General features: G+C 43.0%; 1 protein-coding gene across 3 annotated transcripts in view; it reads right to left on the bottom strand.

The window, feature by feature from the left end:
* Positions 1–807: 807 nt before the first annotated feature.
* Positions 808–15,880, bottom strand: part of LOC120571265 (fibroblast growth factor 12-like) — a 51,921-nt gene continuing 36,848 nt past the window's right edge. For all 3 annotated transcript variants that reach the window (XM_039820140.1, XM_039820131.1, XM_039820125.1), the window contains exons 2-5: positions 11,471–11,581; positions 9,261–9,364; positions 4,674–4,872; positions 808–1,136 (exon numbers count right to left, since the gene is read on the bottom strand). In XM_039820140.1, coding sequence (XP_039676074.1) covers positions 985–1,136; positions 4,674–4,872; positions 9,261–9,364; positions 11,471–11,581 — 566 coding nt within the window. In that variant the 3' untranslated portion in view covers positions 808–984. The remainder of the gene's footprint in view (positions 1,137–4,673; positions 4,873–9,260; positions 9,365–11,470; positions 11,582–15,880) is intronic.

The following is a 15,880-nucleotide window of genomic DNA, read 5'->3' on the forward strand; positions in this document are numbered from 1 at the left end:
CTACCTGCAACTCGTCTCGACGCTGTTTCCGTCCATCCAAGCTTTGGATGGATTATCTCTCGGGAGCGAATCAAAAGTCTCCTAGTTTTAAAAACAGAAAGTATCTGAAAGTGATTTTTGTCTGGAAGAAATCTGATGGAGATGCAGTAATGTTGAATGACGTTTCTGTAAAAAAAAGACGCCAGTGCGCTCCGGGAGAAATCAGACAAACGGTCAGTAATTTGCCGCCACAAAACACAAACATGAACCCAATCACCGGACCAACCTTGCCATCTGGTTCCGAGTCTTTCCGTTCCCCTCTGCAGCTTTTTATCGGCAGTGTCTGCGACTGAACCCACGACTCCCCCGACCCTCCAAGAAACAAACAAACAAGATGTGGCACAAAACATAAAAAACCTCTTCTCTCTGATTGGACGGAACAACAACAGAGAATACGAAGAGGAAGAAGAAGCGCGGCGTGTCGAAAAGTGCGAAAGTTTTTTTTTTGCATTCATACAAGATATGAAGTGAAGTTTCTACATGGCTTTAAAGCTTCAGAGTTCTCAGCGCTCGCTCGACTCGATTAAACATTTCGTCATCTTTCGTGACAGAAAAGATGAAGATGATGATTACAACGTGGCGATGAAGAGTAGGTGTGCTAGCCTCCGGGCGCCATATCAGCGGGGCTCTTTGCATAAAATGTAAATCATCGTCAACGTCCTGATTTTTTTTTTTTCATTTTCATTTTTAAACAAGCCCCTTCCCTCCCCCTCTCCCACCCCTCCCCCGATCTCGCCATCCCCGGCAGATTTAAAATATTTCAACATGAGCAAGAAGATTTTTTCCACTTTTTTTTTTTTTTTAGCTTTTTTTTTAGCTTTGTTTTCTTCGTTGTCGCCGGCGTAGTCGTCGTCATGGCGTTTGTTGTCGTTGTAGTTGCTTTTGTTGCTGAACAGAGGGAGTGTTAAAATGGGAGTTCGGCCTGCAGGGGTTGGGCGCTGCAGGCTATAATCCGTCCCGCTCTGTGAGGTCGTCCTCCGGTTCCTCCTCTGCCGGCTCGGCGTCCGGCCGCTCCTCGCCGTTCATCGTCGGGCTCCGCGACAACTTCAGCAGCTTCTCCTCCAGCTCGTGCAGCGACGGCTCCTTGTACATGCAGACTGCGAAAAGGGAGGAGAAGAGTGCTTTAATAACACGGAAATATTATGACTTTTTCATGTTTTTCTTTTTTTTTTTTTTATATTACAACTTTTTTCACAACTTTTTCTAGGCAGTCCTTCCAGGAAAATGCTGAGTTTTTTGTGATTGTTGCGGGCAAAAATCCTTCATTATGCGGCACGTTTTCTTAAAAAATGCGATGGAATATGTGGGATATTTATGCAATTTTGTGCGATGAAATTGCAGGAACTTGCAAATACTGCGGTTTGATGAAAAAGAGAAAAATAAAGTGATTCCCCCCCGCCAACACCCTAGCCTCGTGAGACCGTCCTGATCTCGCGAGCTCCAGTTTTCCACTCGCAGATCAGTCTGGCATCTTGAGATAGAGAAAATTTGGAGCCGCTCGCCAAACGACCGGGCCAATCAGCGTTGGTTTTGAGGTGGGTTAGGTGGTGATAGACAGATGGTTTATCCAATCAGCTAACCAGTATTTTCAGACAGCGGTCCGGGAACCTGAAATGGTGTCTTTTATTCCTAAATTCTCGTTACACAAACGGCAAATATCCTTTACCGGCATGTTGCTTGCTTGCTGACCTAACAAGCTATGCTTTGCCTGCAGCAGCAGGGGTAGCCTGGCTTGTGGTTATATTTTCATACGCTTCGTTGATCTGATTGGTTGATTTGGCCCGTCTATCACCAACATAGGTGATAGACAGATGGTTCATCCAATCAGCTAACCAGTATTTTCGCCCCTTCCCAAAAGTTCTCCAACGGAAAGTTCCCAGATGGATATGCCGAGCAAATGTGAAGCAATCCATCTGGTGGAGTCAGGTTACCAACACCCTGCTTTTCGACGATGTTCACATCACTTCATAATGTTACAGGGGAAAGTGGCTGCTGTTGTGTGAAGTAAACGCAACATTTTTTAACTTTCTTCTAAGATATATCTGACTTTTATACAACAAAAATGCGGGGATTATGAAATAATGCAAGCCCTGCATATTTAGCGCGGAAATTGGCAATTTATTTAATTTATACAATTTATACTGTTTATTGATACCCAGTGGGGAAATTACAATTTACACTCTGTTTTTTTAAATCACTACACACAGGCCTGAAATACACACAGACATGCTCAGGACCTATTCATGCACAAATGGAGAGATGTCAGTGAATGGGCTGCCAGTGCTGGACCAACCCAAGTCCCTACGGACTGAGCTACTGCCACCCTCAATTATGTATTGAATTATGCAATCGCATAATCGCGTTTTTCTGGAGGGACTGATAGTCATTGTACAACTTTTTTGTTGTTTGTTTCAGACGTTTTTGCCGATTCTTTCCTCCTCTCTTTCGGTGTTAACGTGACTGCATATGCTTATTTGTATCTTACGTAACGGTACCAAAATACTCGTACACATACCTTTAAGTTTTTTGCCTCTTTTGTATCAGACATTTTTGCCACTTTTTTCAACATTTTTGTCGCCTTTACCGGCTGGTTTACCAGAGAAAAGTGCTTTAATAACAAGGAAATATATATAATTTTTTTTGTATCCTCATATTTTATTGATTTTAAACAACCAACATTGTTTCAACATATGTATTTAAATACATCAAAAATATACACTTCTTGCCCACCTCCCATCAACCCACTAGGGTCGGATATCGTTTGGATTTTTACGATTCCGATGCCGAACCGTTACTTATAAAACAATTCCGATTTCTAAACTGATTCTTGAAAAACTGAAAAATGACATCAAAGATGTAATATGTTTACTAGCGATCACGTGCAGTGAATGGTTAACATGCTTTTATGTCCGTTTTGGTGAGCCCAGAGGGAAAAATATGGCATTTTAAAAGTGGCCTACATTTACAGTAGCTAGCTAACGGTAGACTACAGAGAAAGGGTGATATTTTTACGTCCATTTTGGAGCGACAAGAGGGAAAATATTTCAGTCGACACATTAAGTAGAACTGAAATTTACGTTCTAATCCGGTCCGATTCCTACCGGTTGCGTAGGGTTAGGTTTAGGGTTTCGGTACCCAACCCTATATGTGTATGAGTATTTTGGTACTGTTACGTAAGATACAAATAAGCATGTGCAGTCACGTTAACACAGAAAGAAGAGAGGAGGAAAGGGAAGTTAGAGGAGGAGAGGAAAGGTAGAGGAGGAGAGGTTGAAGGACGTGGAGGAAGAGAAGAAGATGGACGGATGGAAAGGAGGAAGGGAAGGTGATAGTTGACAGATATTTTTAAATGAAGACGGGGAGGAGGAGGAGGGGGGAGCTGAAAGAAGAGACGCAGCCTCGTGTTTCCTGTTAAACCTCCATCTGTGATATTAGAGCTTCAGAAGGTTCTGCAGGACGACCTCTGGCGCCGCTCGGCCTCCGATCTCCGATCTCTACGCAACTAAACTCACTGAGAGGTCAGCCGCTGCAGCCAATCAACCGCAGACTTCAGCCGCTGCAGCCAATCAACCAGAGACTGGAAGAATAGACCTTTTTCACGGCAGACATGTTGACATGTCATAGTAGGAAAAGCACAGGTGTATTCAAAACCATTACTGATGGCTGCATTCCACTTAGGAGAGACCCTGGTATTAAACCATTACTGATGGCTGCATTCCACTTAGGAGAGGCCCTGGTATTAAACCATTAATGATGGCTGCATTCCACTTAGGAGAGACCCTGGTATTAAACCATTAATGATGGCTGCATTCCACTTAGGAGAGGCCCTGGTATTAAACCATTACTGATGGCTGCATTCCACTTAGGAGAGACCCTGGTATTAAACCATTAATGATGGCTGCATTCCACTTAGGAGAGACCCTGGTATTAAACCATTAATGATGGCTGCATTCCACTTAGGAGAGGCCCTGGTATTGTGCATGCTGACTCTCTGAAATATCTCACTGGGAAACTTGATGTAATTGAGCCATCGTTGAGGTTATCAATTTCAGCTGTGCTTTTCCTACTATGACAAGTCAACATGTCTGCTGTGAAGAAGGTGGACGTCACAAGACAAAAACGTAGGAAAAACGACAAAAACCTTAAAAAACTGTAGAAAAAGCACCTAAAATGTTGGCTAAAGCAAGAAAAACTGACAAAAATGTAAAGCTACAAAAAGCGAAAAAATTTGACTAAAAATTGACAAAAACGTAAAAGAAAAGTGTAGAAAAGGAACAACATAATTTTGAAATTTCGACCCAGAAAAACACAAAGTTGCAGATCGACAGGAAGACAACACAAGGGTTAAAAAAGTTGAAAAAAGCTATAGAAATGTAACAAAAAGGCAAGAAAAACTTTGAAATAAGCGAGAAAAATGTCAAGTAAAGTCAAAAAAGTATAAAAACGACAAAAGCTAAAAACGGGACAAAAAACTTGAAAAAATAAATTTTTTAAAAGTTGAAAAAGCTACAATAACAGCGATAAAAACTGACAAAGCGGTCACGGTTGTTACGTCTACTCTGTCTGCAGTCTGTGGTTTCCCTGCTTCCCGTCTTTGTGCTAAGCTAGGCTAAGCCCGAGTCTGTGGGTCTCACCTTCGATGGGTCTGGGGACGAAGTGCGAGCAGGGCTTGGTCTTCTTGACGCGGTTCCCCTTCATGACGACTCCGTCCTTGTTGAGGCCGAGGAACCAGGCGCGGCCAGACTCGTGCTGCCGGTACAGCGTGGACGAGTAGATGACGTAGTAGTTCTCAAACACAGACTCCTTAAACTTACACTCTGCTGTGAAGATATCCTGACACACACACAGAGACACACACACACACACACACACACACACACAGACACACACACACAGAGACACACACACACACACACACACACACACACACACACACACACACACAGAGACACACACACACACACACACACACACAAACAGACAGACAGACAGACACACACACACAGAGACACACACACACACACACATACACACACAGACAGACAGACAGACACACACACACACACACAAAGACCAACACACACACACACACACACACACACACACACACACACACATACACACACACAGACAGACACACACACACAGACACAGAGACACACAGACACACACACACACACACACACAAACACACACACACAGACACACACACACACACACACACACACACACACACACACACACAGCTTAATTATGGAAGAGAAAAAACAGCATCTTCTTCACTTCACTAAACTTTATATGAAAATCCACAGAAACAGGAAGTGCAAAAACAAGTCCTTCAAAATAAAATAAGAAGAATATTTTGAAGTTAAAAAGTTCAAAATTGTAAATCTAACAAAAGTAACAAAAGAAAATGCAGAAATATAGGTAAAGAAATATGATCAGGTGATAGAAAAAAACACTAAATGAGAAGAGTGTGAGTTTTTTTCCCTTTTATCTTTAAAAGAAGCTTTCTGTTTTCACAATAAAAGCCCCCAGGGTTGACTCACTGCATTGCTTTGAATAGGTGGGCTTTTACAGTTTTTTCCGATTGCTAAACAACAGCGGGCACAACTGGAGTCACATGTGCAAAACTCAAACTACAGTCTGCACTACCTACAGTCACCTGAGCTAAACAGTTCACATCAGCTGCAAAACTCATTCAAAGCAACACAACTCTTAACACACGTCTCAAAACAGGCTCAGTGCAGCCAAACACTACGCACAATCCTCACTGAGATAACACACACACACACACACACACAGATAACACACACTGAGATAACACACACTGTCACTCAGAACACACTGAGGGTAAAAACACTAGCGTCAAACACCAATACAGAAATTACTAACTTTTTCATCTTTACAGTTTGAACAATTTGAGTGACTTGACACTACTCAACAGTTTATTTAAGGAAGAAATATAGATTGTATAATATACCAATTTTTACATAAGGTAAACAAGAAGGAATGAAAATCAGCAGTTTTCTTCGATAAAGTATTTTGTCTCTAGTAATTTATGGAATTACTGGGGAAAAAAAACTAAAGGTACATACGTAACAGTACCAAAGAATAGTGTGACTAATCCTGCCTCTCTCCAGCATCATGTGGCAAGTTCTCTTCATCACATTGGATGTCTTCATCATCTCTAAATAAAAATGAATGTGGTGTTTCTATTGCTTTCACCTCAGTTACAACACAGTTTTATATTGTAAAGATATAGTGTTTTTCATGTGTACATAACCTCAGACATCTTACCTGGACATATTGGTATCTTTGCTCTTTTACCCGTTTCTCTCAAACAGTACAGTGTAGAATTGTTTCATTCTTATTTGGTGTTTGTATACAAAAAAAGTCTTTCTGAGCTTTCTCTGTATAAATACCATATATGTTCACTAACTAGTCTAAAATAAGACACCTGCTTAGGCTTTCAGCTAAAATTGCAATCAGCAGTGTTTGATAGGCACCAGACTGAAATCTATTCTGTTTTGAATGTGTGGTTAACAGTGTTGACAGCAGTGTGTTAGCATCTGAACAAAGTGCTGTAAATCTACAGTGTTGTGCACGTTGTGGTTAAAGTCATGGGATAAGTGTGTAGAGTTTTGAAAACTGTGTTCAAGCAATGAAAAACAAACTAGAGTTTGGTCCACATGAACTGCTGCTGTGCAGACTGTAGTTAGAGTTTTGCACATGTGACTCCAGTTGTGCCCGCTGTCGTTTAGCAATCGAAAAAAACTGTAATGTGAAGGAGATGGTCAGATTTTAATCTGCCTCTGGTCACCTCTCACACATGCACACATCTACTGTATCATCTCCATCATCCCTCTCTTCCTCATCATCCCTCTCTTCCTCCATCCCTCCATCTCTGTCTCATTTCGTGCACACAGAGAGAGAAGAATTGCATTTTAAAGTGTTCTGGAAGCAGCGAGACTGAATTATGGATGGAGGACGGACTCAGGGACTCTGGCTGCTCTCTGCCTCCACTACACACACACACACACACACACACACACACACACACACACACGCATCGCCCCCACACGCACACACACACAACACAAATACAAACACACACACGCACGCGCCGCACGCCACCTACGCACACACACACACACACACACACACACACACACACACACACACAAACTCTTGCTGCCCTCTGCCTCCACTACACACACACACACACACACACACACACACACACACACACACACACACACACAAACTCTGGCTGTTCTCTGCCTCCACTACACACACACACACACACATACACACACACACACACACCACACACACACACACACACACACACACACACACACACACACACACACACACACACACACACACACACACACACTCTGGCTGCACTCTGCCTCCACATCACACTCGTCTGATTGTCTTTATTACAGTTTTTTACAATCACTTTGGCACTAATTTCAGAACCTTGTCGTCATTTTTCAAAACTCTAGACAGAAAACTCACAACCAATGATCAAAATACAAATTTTTTCAAAACTCTTGTTTCAATTGCTTGGATACAATAGACATAAACCTAAGATCATTTGTTCATTAAACAAAGATCAGCTGTTCAATAGGACACAACTTAACTCGGATGCTCAGAAAGTTAAGTTTACGTCTTTAAAATAGTTTAAGCCTTATATGGTAAACGAGAGGACATGAACCAGACAGGTAGAAAACAAAAACAGGAAATGTGTCTAAGAAAAGGAAGCTGTGCAACCTAGATGGCCTGAACCCTGGCATGTGTTGTGAAAGATGACAGTCTGCCTAGAGACAAGAAGACAATACAAGATTAGGGTATGAGGAGAAGACGGGGCTCACTTCGGACCAGATGTTGGTGGACCAAGCCCTGACTTCATGTCTGTTGCTAGGGAAACTTAAGGGAAACTTAAGGGAAACTTAAGGGCCGATTTATGCTCCACGCAGACATTTCTACCTAAGTGGCCAGATGTTTATACTTGGGCACTGGTGTGTGTGTGTGCGTGTCTGTGTTTGTGTGTGTGTCTGTGTGTGTGTGTGTGTGTGTGTGTCTGTGTGTGTGTGTGTGTGTGTGTGTGTGTGTGTGTGTGTGTCTGTGCGTGTGTGTGTGTGTCTGTGTGTTGCGGCGGTGAAATGCACAAACATTTTATAGACTAAACAACTATCGGCAACAACAACAAAAAAAGAAAGAGCGACAAAAACATCCAAAAAGGCGACAAAATGTTTAAAAAGCGAAGCGAAAAACGATCAAATAATAATCATAATAATAATAATCATAATCATAATAAAGGATAGTTGCAGACCTGTAACATTACATCTGATAAAGTCAATCTGTCAGATGACATTCAGACAGAAATAAAGATGTTGACATCAGATCCCTGATGGCACTCGGCACGAGAAGTCTCTGAGTAACTCTATCTTGGAGGGAGATAACTCGACAGTCACCCTGCCTGAGTGCCCTTGAGCCAATTAAGCAGCAATGCTCCCTGATAGCTGCACTTTAAAAATGAACAGTGTCAGCTGGAGAGAGAGAGAGAGGGACACAGAGCGAGAGAGAGAGAGAGAGAGAGAGAGAGAGAGAGAGAGAGACAGAGAGAGAGACAGAGAGAGAGAGAGACAGAGAGAGAGACGGTCCTCTTTATCATCTTGTTTCCAAACCAAAAGGATTTAAGCAACGCTGTAATCTGTCATCTGGATTTAATCCATAATTTATTTCTTATTTCTGAGACCAGAAGTGTGACTCAGATATTCTGTCCAACAGACCGGCGGCCGTCTCCACTGCGGGACTTTTGTCTACAATGTTTGGCGTTGTGCAGCGTGAACGTCTTCCTACAAACTAACGGTGTGAAAGTCAATTTAAACCCGGCTTTATAGTTCATAGTTTTTTGCCCTTAATCCTAAAAAGGACATTTTCATTGTACTAGTCGAGTGATAATGAAAGTGTCCTGTATCTGTTTGACGGTGAGAGAGTCTGCAGGGGGGCTTCAGAGTAAAAGCTGACCATCTCCTTCACAATAAAAGCCCTCCCATTCAAAGCAATGCAGTGAGTCAACCCTGGGGGGCTTTTATTGTGAAGGCGGTACCGTCTGGAGACTTACGGTACTAGAAACCTCCAAATCTGGAAAAACTAAATAATTATCTGAAGAAAAGACAGACAGGCAGACAGACAGATGTTCTTACTGATGTGTAGAGGTATCCCTCTGCGTTCATGGCCATGTAGAGTCCAGCCTTCACTCCCTGCATGGCCACAACCCTCAAACCCACCGGGATCAGGTTAAACAGCGCTGCAGAGAGACAGACAGAGAGACAGAGTCAGTGACATAGAGAGAGACAAAGACAGAGTCAGAGACAGAGAGACAGACAGAGAGAGAGACAGAGAAAGAGAGAAACAGACAGTGTACTATAAATAATCAGTACTTTTATCACCTTAAAACACACTTCATTCAAAGAGGACAGAAACTAAATAAAACTACCAAAAGCCGTCTTGGTTCATCTTTCCACTGATCCAACAATCACCACTCTGGTTTGGTTGAAATAAACCCTTAATTCACCCATTTACATGTGGAGATATGCTGGCTCTATACACACTAAAAGTCCTGATTATTTACATGGAGTCTGGTGGAGATATGCTGGCTCTATACACTAAAAGTCCTGATTATTTACATGGAGTCTGGTGGAGATATGCTGGCTCTATACACTCTAAAAGTCCTGATTATTTACATGGAGTCTGGTGGAGTTTGGTGATGGTGATTTCGGGGCTGTTTCATGTTAAACTAAAAGGATCTTACTCTTTAACAAAAAGGTCTATCTCTGTAGGGATCCATCCCATAATGTTGTCAGTCTTCCACATATGTACCAGACTCCATGTAAATAATCAGGACTTTTAGCGTGTATAGAGCCAGCATATCTCCACCAGACTCCATGTAAATAATCAGGACTTTTAGCGTGTATAGAGCCAGCATATCTCCACCAGACTCCATGTAAATAATCAGGACTTTTAAGCGTGTATAGAGACAGCATATTTCCACCAGACTCCATGAAAATAATCAGGACTTTGCGTGTATAGAGCCAGCATATCTCCACCAGACTCCATGTAAATAATCAGGACTTTTAGCATGTATAGAGCCAGTATATCTCCACCAGACTCCATGTAAATAATCAGGACTTTTAGTGTGTATAGAGCCAGCATATCTCCACCAGACTCCATGTAAATAATCAGGACTTTTAGCGTGTATAGAGCCAGCATATCTCCACCAGACTCCATGTAAATAATCAGGACTTTTAGCGTGTATAGAGCCAGCATATCTCCACCAGACTCCATGTAAATAATCAGGACTTTTAGCGTGTATAGAGCCAGCATATCTCCACCAGACTCCATGTAAATAATTTTTGAAAAGATTTCAGGGCTGTTTCATGTTAAACTAAAAGGATCTTACTCTTTAAAAACTGAACTTTTAGGGGACGCTGACTGATGCTGAACATTTAGGCAAGAACCTTTGACGTTTTTGGCGCTTTTTTTTTTTTCAAATGACCATTTTCTTTTCTCCATTTTCTTCCACATTTGTGGTGCTTTTACTTCTTACATTGTTGCCATTTGTTTCAACATTTTTTTTCAAAATGTTTTTTTCAAAGTTTTTGATGGTCACATGGATTTTCAAGCCGGAAACGTGTGTTTGTGTCCTTAATCTCTAACATTAGTCACTTAGACACCAATGCATTGATAAATAGGATAAAAAATAGCGACGTGATACTTTAATAATCTTCTTTATGTGAGTGAATCAGCCTGCTGTATGTGAGGCTTCCAGCTGATAGACTGAGAGAAAAGACAGAGAATAAAAGAGAGAGAGAGATGGAGAGAGGGAGATGGAGGGATGAGAGGTGATTTAATCCGCGGGGACAGAGAGCGGCAGTGTGGGAGAGGATGAAGAGGAGGAAGAGGCCTGTAGCGATGGCTGCTGTTAATCCTCCTTTATTTAACTCAGAAACACAGATGATCTGAGAGAGGGGGGAGAAAGAGAGACAGAGAGAGAGAGGGAGACACACACACACACACACACACACACACAAAGACACAGACACACACACACACACACACACACACATGTTGGCTTGACGCACACACCAACACTCAAGTATAAACTTCAGGCCACTTACGTAGGCTACGACGATAGCTCTGAAGATAATCACTGTCACTCTCTCACTCGCTCTACCACACACACACACACACACACACACACACACACACACACACACACACACAGACAGACAGACGCACATCAGCCGTGTATCGGGGAAACGGGGTGGAGCAGCAGGTGGAGCAGCAGAGACTCAGACAGACAGACAGAGAGACAGACAGACAGACAGAGAGACAGACAGATAGACAGACTCACTGTAGTCGCTGTTCTCGTCCTTGTTCCCACTGATGACTCCATCAGGTTGCATCTGCAGGAAGAAGCCCTGCTCGCTGAACAGACGCGTCACTATGCCCTTCAGCTGGGGCTCTGAAACACAACACACACACACAGTTAGATATACACTTAACCTACACACACATACACTCACAGATATAAACTTCATCTGCACACACACACACACACACAAACACAAACAAAGACACACACACATACACACACACAGTTAGATATAAACTTCATCTGCGCGCACACACACACACACACGCACGCACACACACACACTGAGACGTTAGGATCCGTGCTGCAGAGCCATTACCACTATCTGTCACTCTAAAAACTCTCTGACGACATCTATTATTCAGATGGAGTTACACGAGGACCTCTTCCCTTCCCTCACTCTTCTTCTGCAGATTATCTGTGTTCTTGAAGCGTAACTTTGGTATTTCCCCATATTTATGTGTCTAAGTGGCTGATGGCAACAACAATCTTTCAAATTGGTCCAGTATTAAAGGTTTGCATCAACTTAAAGTGCTTGAAACAGCCACAAAATCTGTAAATAGTCAGTACTTTTAGTAAAACACACTTCATTCAAAATGGACAGCAACAAAATAAAACGATAGAAAGCCATCTTGGTTTATCTTTCCACTGTTCCAACAATCTCCACTCTGGTTTGGTTGAAATAAACCCTAAATTCACCCATTTACATGTAGAAACATGCTGGCTCTATACACGCTAAAAGTCCTGATTATTTACATGGAGTCTGGTGGAGATATGCTGGCTCTATACACGCTAAAAGTCCTGATTATTTACACGGAGTCTGGTGGAGATATGCTGGCTCTATACACGCTAAAAGCCTGATTATTTACATGGAGTCTGGTGGAGATATGCTGGCTTTATACACGCTAAAAGTCCTGATTATTTACATGGAGTCTAGTGGAGATATGCTGGCTCTATACACACTAAAAATCCTGATTATTTACATGGAGTCTGGTGGAGATATGCTGGCTCTATACACGCTTAAAAAGTCCTGATTATTTACACGGAGTCTGGTGGAGATATGCTGGCTCTATACACGCTAAAAGTCCTGATTATTTACATGGAGTCTGGTGGAGATATGCTGGTTCTATTCACGCTAAATGTCCTGATTATTTACATGGAGTCTGGTGGAGATATGCTGGCTCTATTCACGCTAAAAGTCCTGATTATTTACATGGAGTCTGGTGGGTTTGGTGATGGTGATTTCAGGGATGTACATACAAAATTACAAAGAAGTATGTGGCACTCTCTGTACAGGTGAGCACACACGCGCACACATATGTGCACACACACACACACACACACACACAAACGACAATGTGGGCCAGAAGGACTCATCTCCGGCAGAAATAGACGAAAATACATAGAGCTAATGTGGAGCAGGTTGCTGTGCTACTTAACATTTAGAGAGAGAAACAGACAGACAGACAGAGAGGGAGACAGACAGAGAGACAGACAGACAGACAGACAGTTTAAGTACTTTAAGTGCTTTAAGTACTTTATACAAGACTGATCCCGTAGAAATGAAGAGGCGGTGTGGACATGGCGCTGACAGTGGACACGGATCATGTGGACATGGCGCTGACAGTGGACATGTATCATGTGTCATGTGATCATCCTTTACGTAATCTTTTCTGTTAGTTCTGCAGCTTTAATGACAGGGAAGGAGAAACCCAACATATGTGAAGGTTTCCTTTGAGAGAAAGTGAATGTGAAGTGAACATCATTAAGGTTTTAGGTTCTTTGACTCTGACATGAAACATCTGTGAGCTGCACTACATATTTATATATTTAAATATAATCCAGAGATGTTTCTCTGCAGGAAGCTATATTTAAACGTGTTTGTGTGACTTGAAAACACCTTGTCATCACATCCTTTAAAAACTGAGACGTGATAACGAATCACATTTCACAAGTCTCTATGTGTGTGTGTGTGTGTGTGTGTTTGTGTCTCAGTGTATGTGTGTGTGTATGTGTCTATGTGTGTGTATGTCTCAGTGTTTGTGTATGTGTGTGTGTGTATGTATGTGTGTGTGTGTGCGCCTTTGTGTGTGTGTGTGTGTGTGTGCGTCTCTTTGTGTGTGTGTGTGTGTGTGTGTGTGTCTCGGTGTTTGGGTGTGTGTGCGTCTGTATTTGTGTTTGTGTGTGTGCGTGTGTGCATCTCTGTGTGTGTGTGTGTGTGTGTGTGTTTCTTCGTGTGTCTTTGTGTGTGTGTGTGTGTGTGTGTGTGTGTGTGTGTGTGAAATCTATAGCAGGAAAAGTTAACCCTCTCCTTGATTTCAAGTTGTTTATGGAGAAGGAGGACCAGGACATGAGCCGGGGGAAATGCAACGCTACCAAGCCACGGCCGAGTAGGGTCGGTATCTCCATCCCATGGCGGGAGGATTTTAACCCCTCGAGAAAGACGCCAAGGAGACCTTGTAATAGTAATTGTGTTGTGTGTTTGTACGTTTCATTGATGTATATGATACTGAAACAAAGGGGCAGAAAATACAACTGAATACAGCTTCTGCCCGCTCATGGCGCTGGGTTAGGTTGGCTGGTAACAATCATGTAAATGGGAGTTTTCTTTTCTATCAAGCAGCCAAAAAGTTGTAGCGTTAACATCGCACATCGCGATGTAGACAATGAAACAAAATACTGTGCAGCCCTACGGTGCTCAAAGTCATCTTTTTTATCGGGTTAGTCTCGCTTTGCCAGACCGTCCTTCACAGCGCTGCGGAGGAAGGTCTGTCTAGTCCACACAGCATTCTGGGATGGGAGAACAACATGCTCTGGTTTATTGGCATTTCTTTAAACCAATCACAATCATCTTGGGGCGGTGCTAAGCTCCGGACGGAGCCACGGTGCCGCTGTTAAATAGTCTCTGGAAGGAACTTGTTTTGGTGGAACGTGTACGTCCAAAAGTAGTTTTAGTCGTGCAACAGAAAACTCAGATTGGACAGATAGTCTAGATAGCTGTCTGGATTTACCCTGCAGAGATCTGAGGAGCAGTTAACCATAGTCCTCACAAATCCACCGGAGGTTAGAACGCCAAGACAAAGAGAGAGGAAGGGGATGGACATCCGGCCGAAATGAAGGATATCCGGTGACACCTAGCAATCCCGAAGTGGAACCTTGTGGATATAGACTAGGGATGCACCGAATCCAGGATTTGGCTTCTGATTCGGCTGTATATTGGGCTATTTGATGGGGTTCTGATTTCTGCCGAACCTTAGAATTTGTTCCCAGCGAACCGAACCCTACGCTTGCACTAGGCACGCTACGCTGGTCACCGTAATGACGGCGCCGTTGATTACGGGAAGGTGTTTACGTAAGTGGAGCGTTCAATGCAGTAGGCTGTGAGAAAGTGGAAATGGAACTGGTGAGCAGAACAAGTGTTGTTTGGCAGTACTTTCAGTCAAAAGAAGGCCATTCAAGTCCAGCTACAGTTTGTTCAATGCCGATTTGTCTGGTGGTGGCGAGGACCCTAAACTATACACAACATGGCCGCTGTTACAACATCTGGTATGAAACATCCGAAAGAATACGAGTTGTGCATGAAGGAATCTCCAGACAGCAGCCAGAATGCAGCAACTTCAGGTACGGCAAAGGAAGGACAGTCCCTGTTTACTTCATTCATGTGTTTACTGTGTTCATGGACTGAGGATGGGAGGAGTCAGCACAATCTCAACCTGTGGATTCAGTATTCAGCCAAACCCAAAAAATCTGGATTCGGTGCATCCCTAATATAGACTACATTGGGTTAACTCAACTACCATCTGCTACTGATACAACGGACCACGGATCATCTACGGTCCCTTACGGTACACCACTAGTTGGAAGTCTTTGAACCCCTAGGGTTGGGTACTGAAACCCAGTTCCGCTATGGAACCAGTTCCTACGCAACCGGTAGGAATCGGACCGGATTAGACCGCAATTTTCGGTTCCTCATTTCGGTTACACTTGATGTGTGGATTGAAATATTTTCCCTCTGGGCTCACCAAAACGGACGTAAAAGCATATTAACCACTCACTGAATGTGATCGCTAGTACACATATTACATCTTTGATGTAATTTTTCAGTTTTTCAAGAATCGGTTTAGGAATCTGAATTATTTTAAAAGTACCCCTAGGGGGACACGTAGCCCTGCAGTCCTATAGAGTGTTCCTAGGGGAACACTTACCCCCTGCAGTCCTACAGAGTACCCCTAGGGGGATACAGACCCTCTGCAGTCCTCCAAAGTACCCCTAGGGGGACACCTATCCCCTGCAGTCCTATAGAGTTCCCCTAGGGGAACACAGACCCTCTGCAGTCCTCCAAAGTACCCCTAGGGGGACACCTACCCCCTGCAGTCCTTAAGAGTACCC

The sequence above is a fragment of the Perca fluviatilis genome, chromosome 2, assembly GCF_010015445.1.
Source record: "Perca fluviatilis chromosome 2, GENO_Pfluv_1.0, whole genome shotgun sequence".
Classification (NCBI taxonomy): domain Eukaryota; kingdom Metazoa; phylum Chordata; class Actinopteri; order Perciformes; family Percidae; genus Perca; species Perca fluviatilis.